The following is a 9,712-nucleotide window of genomic DNA, read 5'->3' on the forward strand; positions in this document are numbered from 1 at the left end:
TTAATATAGGTCTAAATCTAAAAATATTTCACCAATTATAAACAAAAGAGTTTTGGGTGAAACTATAATTTAAGGACGAATCAATCAGATTCAAGATAGCAGATTTCGAATTTTGATGCGAAATTCACTTACTCATTTGGTTAAATGCCATTTTGGCGTTATAGCTGATGTCAGTTTGTGATGAAAAACCCTATATCTAGTTCCTAAACGCTATCAACTGTAGGTCATAATTCTAATTCCTGACACTGCCTTATGACCCTCATTCAGTCCTCGCTAGTATGTGAACATCCTGAAGGTCACTTTAGCGTCACTTAAAGGCCGTCAATTAATTGTAATCTTGTTGAGCTATGGTATATCAGTTCTGAATCAAGTTTCCTCCAGCTATACTACTTGTGGCAATGAATGAGTAGTACTGACAGTTTCTTTAAAAAAAAAGGATAAAACATCTTTTGAAGACGTTGACTTAATAGGCAGCTTTTGGTGAAAATTTTCAGTTTCGCTAATCGATTATCAGATATTAAATAGAAATATGAGAGTGCTGACTAATTTCCCTATAATATATCTTGAGATTGTGATTTTGAATCCATCCCGAATTGAAAAATGAATCTGAAAATCAACAATCTATTCATAAAAACCTATTCAAAAACCTATTACCAATGATTTTATAGACATTCATTTCATCACAATTGATTGATCACTGGGTGGTGATCAATGTCATGCATGTCAAGTCCTTATTAGTGCTGATCGAATGCCATTGATCAAGATGCAATGTGGCCACTAGTCTACAAGGTGCTTTAATTATTGTACATTAATTAGAACAATAAAGATTGAACGCAAATTCAAATACAACTGCTTTGTTAAGAATAATCAGGTCCTGTCGAAATGCTGTAGTGATGCTTAACCTTTTTACACTTATAGGGACATATGAGAGTGGTATCATGGCCGATTCACTTTGTAACATGCCTATTTAATGTGAGCCGTACATAATTTAATATCATCATTTGTGAACAATAAACTTAAATAAAAATTGATACACACTAAATTAGCGATTGCTTTCAACGACAGGTAACAAGGAGTCAGTAAGAATGTTTTCATCACTCTGGTAGTACATGAATTTGTGAGTGTATTTACTGGACTAATTTGTAGGATTAGTAGCTATATGATAATTTAATTATTAAAAAAGTAATAATATATAGTGCTACTTACAACTCCAGGGAAAAGACGTTTTAAATTTTCAATAAGCTCTTGTTTTTTAGCTGCACGAGATGATTCATGTCGTTCGACTTTTGCTTCACCAAGCTGACAAACAACAGTTTCTAACTCAGCATTAATTTCATCAATACGTCTAGTGGCTAATTCAACTTCTTCTCGAATAGCTTTTTCTGTTTCACGTTGTTCGGTTATAGCACGATTACTTGAGCTAAATATTACATAAGAATGAAGAATCATTGAGTATTAGTGTACATGTAAATGTGTTACAGCAATCACTAAGTGATATTTGACAAAAAACATTTAATCTGAATTTATCGGTGCAAAAAATATTGTAAATCAACAGATGGTTTAAAGTTTGTGCACACGAATTAGGGTCACGCTTATTTCATGTAGTGCATGACGATTCTATCTGAATGTCCAAAACGTTGGTGACTGGAGTTATAACATGAAGTCTATTAGTTGAACGTCGAAAATTTTAACCACAAAGCCGAAACTACTGAGAAGTGTAGAGAGAGGAGGCACGTACTAAAAGTTCCACAGAATAAATACTAGTATACTGTGAGTCAACAATCTACTCTGAATGATCAAGCCTGACAAGACAGTAAATTAATCTAATGGAGCATCCAGTATCTTTTAAGTTTGAAACAGTAATTTAATTTCTCTTAAGAAGCTTATTTCACAAAAATGGCCCATTAAACATCATTTTCATGTGACACGAATTTTAGCGTACATTGCCAAATTCATGGTAAAGTCAACAGAGAATTTCAATCTGAAGTATATGAAGTACCAGTTTTATAATGATTAAATAGGTGTGGAACAAACTCCGAACTATACTACTCTCAAAATACTGTACAGTTGCGCTCGAAGTAGCTGATATCTAATCTTACTTAGTCTATTCAAATTTATGAACCTTCCAACTGATTTCGATTAATAAATCAAGTCCGACACCAACATCGTTAGAAACTAATATAATATATACTATATATACATACATATATGGCCAACTTACTCAATATACTCCAATAATTTTTGCAAACGTTTTTTATTTTCATTCAATTCAGTTTCTTTACGTTTCAAAGAACTTTCAATTTCATTTTTTCTTCGGTACAATGCATCATATAAATCTTTCTGTTCATTATATTCACGATTTAAATTATCTAGCACAGCAGACAAATGTGATGTTCGTTCAGCTACCTTTTGTTTTAACCGATGATATTCAGACAACTGATCCCCCGAAAAAATCAGCAAGAATAAGGATAAATGAATAAAATAGTAAGTAGCAAAATTTAATGTTCTCACAAAGTATTCATGTTAAACATAATTGTTATGTCCTATAGCCCCTCAATTATCAAGTAACTAAATCGCCAATTAGAACACCCACTTATATGACCTTGGACCTGTGCCAAAACAATCACGCGTTAACCAGCACAATCTGCTTAGAGTCAACTCCGAGTCTTTATTGGTTCTTTTTGTCTTGCTCAGATCATTGAGTTCAGAACACAATCTCAGCTTCTACCGTATGAATCATGTATTTCAGATATACGCCGCTTATACACAAGCAAATCAGACTGTATCATACCATAAAATAGTAAACAAAAATTATACAACATCAAGCTAAAAATGGTTGTGAGTGTGAGAGACTGTAACTGATAAATCGGGAATAAGTTAAGGAAGGTAAATCGTATCGTAATAGGCAATAGCTCAAATGAAGGCTTATAATAAGAGAAATATAAATATGTAATCTAGTTATTTAACAGTTATGCAATAAGAATATATATATAACAGTCTGCAAATAATTCCTAGAAGTTACCATTCATTTATTCTTTGTTAGAATATGACAATGTATGCAAACACTTTATAGTTAACGAAGTTTAAACAACATAACACCTGACTACAGTATTTATTGAAATATTGTTCAAGTTTCAGACATTATTTTATTTATTTATTTGAACACATAAATATTGGTACAAGGAAGCACCAGATACATATGCGCCTCACAAATCTCATTCGATTTGTGTGAGAGCTGTGATACTGCCCAGGCGCCCAAACTGAAGCAGGTGGTTTTCTTGGGGAGCCATACCCCGAGCCTTTGACCTGAAGGTCTAGTCCACAGGGCAGTGGAGCATCTTAAGGAGATGCAGTTCCATGGTAGTCGGTGACCAACGATTGATTCATACGTCATTTGTTCCTTCAGGATACTGGAGCTCATGTGCACCATTGGTTTGTAATCAGGGTTTTCCAACTCCTCTAGGTGGACTTATCCATGTCCACCGACCCGGTTAAAGCGCCGGACATTCGCTTTTCGTCTGCTCAATTTCGTAAACAACACCCCCGCCACGAGAAGGCAGTGATTAGGACTTCCCTGGCAGTGGTTGTATGCACGTGGCCATGTGAGAGCATTTCGAGAGGGAAAGTGAAAGCCAGTCGCCTGCCGGAACCCGGGTACGAACCGGGAACATTCAGACAGCTATCACAAGTATAAATTATCATTAGTTTTTGTATGTGAAAGTGTTACATGAATTCAAATCGCTAATTTCTACCTGATCGGGATATCTTAACCGCCTGACAAATGGGAAAATCATCTACACAGATTAAACTTGTTGACACTCAATCATTTTGAATTTCTACTGATTTAACTCTCAGTGTGTCTCTCGGTAGTGTAGACACTCAATTCTCAACCAGCGGGTCATGAATTTCAAGCTTATAACATAAAATTTGATCTGGGAAACTAGGTTGCAGTCTTGTCCCTGAACATTTATAGATTTGTTTAGGCTAACTAACCTAAAACTATTTGATTTTCAAGTCAACTCTGCGTATTAAGCAATTACATGCCTCCATGTACTATTTTTCGTCTATTACGATGATGAAATAAATTATATATTTTCCTAAGCGAAATTCGCTTCAAACCCAAACTGGATGAACGTTTAAAGCACATTCAGCAGTTCATATGCTGTTTCTTTCAATAAAAACAACGAAGACTTTAGAGTTTTGGATAAAAATTATTGTCAAAAGTTGAACTGAAGATGTATTTGCTTAGCTCAGAAAGTTCAACTTTATTTATCTGGATTTCAGTGACAGAAACTCTACTCCCACTGATTCCAGTACGCTAGTTAAAGCTTGCTGTCCCATTTGTCAGTTATGATAACCTCTTGGAATTCATGTATAGTTAACAGTAAGTACCATATAAATATTATTTCCGTGAGTAACATAAAATGTATGAAAATGAAGTCTATAAGTAGCCGAAGATGATCGGCCTTTTTCAACTAAAGAGCTGACCTTGATGTTGACTAGACGCAGCGATATATATATATTATGGGATATATAGACAAACCTGAGTTTCCTCTAGTTCGAGGTCTCGACCTTGTTCAAGTGATTTCTTAGACTGTTGTTGCTCATAATCTCGTTGTATATCAGATATCTTCTCATATTCTGCCTCTAATTGATCGATTTCTTGTAGATGTGTACTATGTAGTTGTCTAGCATTCTCCAAGGATTTTCTTTGATTAAAAAATTAAGATTAGGATAAAATCAATGCACGAAATTAATTTTACTTGGACTCTTTGTGCTTTTCACTAACATGACGCAAGAGTTGCGAAACTTTAATAAATTCAGGTTTCCTCTTCCCAATCTTTTGCTCCTAAAATCGGAAAATGCATGACAATAAATGCACATCGAAAAAAGCTCACAACATACACATTTCTTAATTTCCTGTTCTAGGGATGACTGATCTCGATTGATTTTGCCTAATTCACGACGTTTCTCCTTCATTTCTTCTTCAATTACCTGACGCTGTTCATGTTCAGCAGCAACAGCTTCTTCTCTTTGTTTGAGCTCCTCACGTACATGTCTAATTTCCAAATCATTGTAATAAAGTTTGAACAAATGAAGTTCCAGTCTTTTCTTTGTCTATAAGTGATGGGAAAAAATGATTCAGTTAACAAAGCTATCCTATGGTGTACAGTGAGCTATTCAGTGATAAATGATCATATTTCATTGTCGCAAAAAGCGCGTTTAATGAGTCTCATCAACTGGGAATAGTGGATTTCAAATGCTTAGTGAATGATGAGACATCTACAGTATGGAAGCAGGATACTGCAGACAGAAGCAGGCGACTGAAACAGATCTGGATAAACCCGATAGTAGCTGCTACCTTGACGTGGTGGTCGGACTTGCCTATCGTGATGACTCAAACGAGCTATATTGGCCATAACGCATATTCCTTTAGGTCTTACCATACCAAGCAGGTCAGTCGGAGAGCGGTAAGACTAAGAGCAGCAAATTAAGGTCCGAGCCCGAAGCCGTACTGTCGCCTGTAGAAGGATGTGACAGCAGTAAGGTGTTTCCCTCGGAAAACCAGAATCCACAACGATGATGCAGTAAGAAGAGGTCGACCCTGAAAGCGCCACACCACTTAACCCCATGGATTTCAGTCTCCGACGGTAGGGCCTTTACAAATGTGAACCTAAAACATTAAAGACTTCGTATGAAAAGGCCGTGCGTGACTGGTCATAAACAGTTATCCCCTGGGTTTTGCGGTCACGCCCCCGAGTCACTAAGGCCACCACTAATTCATCTTCTTTTTCAGGGCCCTCAAGAAAAAACGATGGAACTAAAATGCTGAGTGGATGGTGAAGGATCTACAGCATAAACATGATGCTAAAAACGAGAGCAAGCGATTAGAACAGGGATCTAGATAGAAAATCAATTATGGCAATAAACATACGGGATGGAAGCAAATTGTAATTTGTACAGACATATCTGGGAATCAATCAAAATAATTGAAGCAACTTATATCTGATTCAATACAACCTGGAATTTTAAAGCAACAGTTAACTACCCAAAAACTCATGGATAAATAGTGAAGGAAAAGTGACGTGAACCGTAATAAGTTCTTCAATCTTCACATTAGCAAGAAGGGTGAAACTAATTGACTAAAAAACGTTTCCTACCGAATCCCCCTAGTGTTGCCAAAAAAATCCATGAGGGTTACTAGAAACTGGTTATGAGCGTAGAAACTTAATGAAGGGCCACAAATTCTGAACACCGAACTTAAGTAACTTGTGTTTAATGTACTAGGGCAACTGACAACTGTCAGTCTTAGCCAAATATACTTAGGCCAGTAACAGGAGGTATCACTGATCCTCTACTTCTATGTACGGAAGCCCGTTAAGCGAAAGCTTCTATTCCATTCATAACCATTATTATTTCATTTTATTTAAACACAAAAACATTGGTACAAGGGGGCGCCAAATACATATGCGCCACACAATAACAATGAGGCCAGTAACAGTTATCATTGATTTGTGTGAGGGTTGTGATACTGCCCGGGTGCCCAAACCGAAGCACGTGGTTTTCTTAGGGAGCCTAAAGGTCTGATCCACAAGGTAGTGGAGCAACGTAAGGACATGTAGTCCCATAGTAGCCGATGACCAACGATTGGTTCATACGCTATTTGTTCCTTCAGGATACTGTAACCCGTGTGCACCATTGGTTTGGAATCAAGGTTGGAGAAGATTTGTAGCTCAGGTGAATGATTTTGACGGAGTTTTGTTCTCTGAGCTGGATGGTTTAGTCGTGGAGCTTTCATCGTTCTTCTGAACGATATCATCTATCCGACGTTTGTGCCGATAATGTCGTTGAGAAGAACGATGAAAGCTCCAAGACCAAACCATCCAGCTCAGAGAACAAAACTCCATCAAAATCATCTACGTGAGCTACAGATCTCCACCATCTGAAAATTATATGAGCGTAGTACGTTTCTCGTTGTCCGAAAATGGGAGAGTTTCGCCAAAAGGCAGGCTTCCATTCTGGAATTAGGGTTTTCCAATTCCTCTAAGTGAACCCTGCGTATCCATCAACCCGGTTAAAGAGCCGTACATTCGCTTCTCCTCCCCTCAATTTCGTGGCGGGGGTGTTGTTTACGAAATTGAGAAGACGAAAAGCGAATGTCCGGCGCTTTAACCGGGTCGGTGGACATGGATAAGTCCACCTAGAGGAGTTGGAAAACCCTGATTACAAACCAATGGTGCACATGAGCTCCAGTATCCTGAAGGAACAAATGACGTATGAATCAATCGTTGGTCACCGACTACCATGGAACTGCATCTCCTTAAGATGCTCCACTGCCCTGTGGACTAGACCTTCAGGTCAAAGGCTCGGGGTATGACTCCCCAAGAAAACCACCTGCTTCAGTTTGGGCGCCTGGGCAGTATCACAGCTCTCACACAAATCGAATGAGATTTGTGAGGCGCATATGTATCTGGTGCTTCCTTGTATCAATATTTGTGTTTAAATAATAATAATAATAATGTTTACGAAATCCATAACCATTTAAATCACGCAACCCGGAAAGAAATTTAGAGTAGATTTAATCCAGTGAATAATACTAATACTAACCAATTCATTTTGAAGTTTTTTGTACCTCTCAGCTTCATCGATTTCAATCTTTGCTTCTTTACGTTCAGCAACAATACCTTTCTTCTTGTTCAAGTTGAAGGTAGCGTTCTCCTCCAACTTTTGCATTTCCATTTTCGACATATCGTACTCTTCTTTTAGTTCAGCAGACCTAAGAAAATCACTTTAAATATTTGTTGATTTACTTGCTGATTTCCTCAAACATCTGACAACGTTCACGTGCATTTTTCATAGCTATACTTTCGACAGCACCTTGGAAAACGAGAAAGTTCTTCACCTTCATAAATATATGTATTTGCTCAAGAGCAGCAGCATATTCATCAACACGAACAGACTAAAATAAAGACTGAATAAAAATCCATGAACATACGACGCCGTTTATTCGGTACTCTGATGTATTACCGTGAATAACACGACTAAAACGCTTTTCTTCCCCATCAGGCATCTCATAAACAGCAGTAACTGATGCTGACTTTGCAACGGGTTTCCCAACCACCGAACCGTGGATTAAGTCCTTTAATAAATTAGAGAAACCTAGTGAAACACTTACATTTAGCCTACGAACACGTAAATGTCGAGTGTTTTCTCCAAGAACAAAGCTAATAGCATCCATTAAATTTGACTTGCCTGAGAAAATTAAATGACAAAAGTTGAAATTGCACATTCGTACATTGTTTGAAAACAATACAAAAGTTTTGCACATGAGGAAAATATTACAAAAGAGACCTAAAATTCTGCAGATGGGGGGAGTGTTCCAAATCTACAGACAGAGAAACTATTTACGAGAGTAATTTGGTACCTTTTTCCATATAAAACAAACAGCGTGCTTGACAGAGTGTTAAAGTAGTACTACGTGTAAACAAGATCATAAACACTCATGCACAATGATGTTTTATAAATGTGTAAAGCTTGAAGGGAAGAACACTACTATGCTCAAACACTGCTGAAACCAAGCATTACTTTGTACTTCCACCTGTGGTCACCTTTTTAAACACAAAGGTAAAAGAACACTAAAAACTTCGAGCATTTTGAAACTGGATGGGCCATCACACCCGTACAGGAGCACGAGGACCGATGAGCTTTACACCCAACCTTATAATAGCTCAACATCACCCGAAATTAATGATTCTAAAGCAAGAAGTCTAGGTTTCGACCGCATGTACGATTTTTTTGCCACACTAAAAAAGGCGTGATTGCCTTCTAGATACACGAACCCGACTGTTCCTGATGATTCATCATATGGGATAATTACAGGGGGAAGGTTATGATAGCCAAATCATCAAACTCAAGAAATTTGTTCAGCCACAAAACCACATCTCAGTTATACACGCCCACAAATTATCTAAAAATTGATTTCCACGAAAACTATACAGCCAAAGCTCCTATTAAAATAAGCTTCACTGATATTTCCGCATAACCAGAAAAACTATTGCCAGATATCTGAGTAATGTAACGTTCGAACACATGTCATTCGACAACATTTGCCAGTCAACGCAAATAAAAATATTTTGATATATATATATATATATATATATATATATATATATATAAACACCGTCAAGATATATCGTTTAAAACGTAAAATACAGACACTAAGCACCTACCCGATCCATTTGGCCCAATAATAGCAGTGAATACACTGAAAGGACCAATTACCTGCTTTCCTTTATAAGACTTGTAGTTTTCTAGCTCAATATACTTTAATCGTCCACAATTCTCGTCCATTATTTAAAACAACCACACATTTAGAAGGACAACCTTCAGACAGAACTTTCAATAAGTTTCCGACCTGGAATTATTTTCACGTATTCTAGAAAACAGGCCGAAGACTTGTGTTAGAACCCTTCTTTTTTCGCTTCTGTGATCTTTCTGTCTCTTAATAAGGGTGCGAATTCGAGGCACGAACATAATTTCTTAATATAGTAGGTTCCGAAAATCGGTTGCGCGATGAGGAAAGTTGCATGCCACTGGGACTTCGTCGTTTTTTGAATTGTGAAATCACTCTTCGCTTACTTTGTTCGTAACGAAAGGAATGCGTTCAGATCGTCGAAAATCGTTTTATTATTTTTCTATACATCAAAATCAC

At 37.1% G+C, this 9,712-nt stretch overlaps 1 protein-coding gene across 1 annotated transcript in view; it reads right to left on the minus strand.

The window, feature by feature from the left end:
• The window catches only part of Smp_136970 (putative structural maintenance of chromosome 3 (Chondroitin sulfate proteoglycan 6) (Chromosome segregation protein SmcD) (Bamacan) (Basement membrane-associated chondroitin proteoglycan) (Mad member-interacting protein 1)), a gene marked incomplete at its 5' end in the record, with an annotated part of 27,170 nt that extends 17,819 nt beyond the window's left edge, over positions 1–9,351 (minus strand). The window contains 10 exons of the mRNA XM_018797328.1: positions 1,207–1,420; positions 2,222–2,436; positions 4,544–4,709; positions 4,764–4,849; positions 4,906–5,118; positions 7,609–7,777; positions 7,812–7,960; positions 7,997–8,140; positions 8,177–8,253; positions 9,231–9,351. Coding sequence (XP_018652381.1) covers positions 1,207–1,420; positions 2,222–2,436; positions 4,544–4,709; positions 4,764–4,849; positions 4,906–5,118; positions 7,609–7,777; positions 7,812–7,960; positions 7,997–8,140; positions 8,177–8,253; positions 9,231–9,351 — 1,554 coding nt within the window. The remainder of the gene's footprint in view (positions 1–1,206; positions 1,421–2,221; positions 2,437–4,543; positions 4,710–4,763; positions 4,850–4,905; positions 5,119–7,608; positions 7,778–7,811; positions 7,961–7,996; positions 8,141–8,176; positions 8,254–9,230) is intronic.
• Positions 9,352–9,712: the final 361 nt, after the last annotated feature.

The sequence above is a fragment of the Schistosoma mansoni genome, chromosome 4 (assembly GCF_000237925.1).
Source record: "Schistosoma mansoni strain Puerto Rico chromosome 4, complete genome".
Taxonomy (NCBI): Eukaryota; Metazoa; Platyhelminthes; class Trematoda; order Strigeidida; family Schistosomatidae; genus Schistosoma; species Schistosoma mansoni.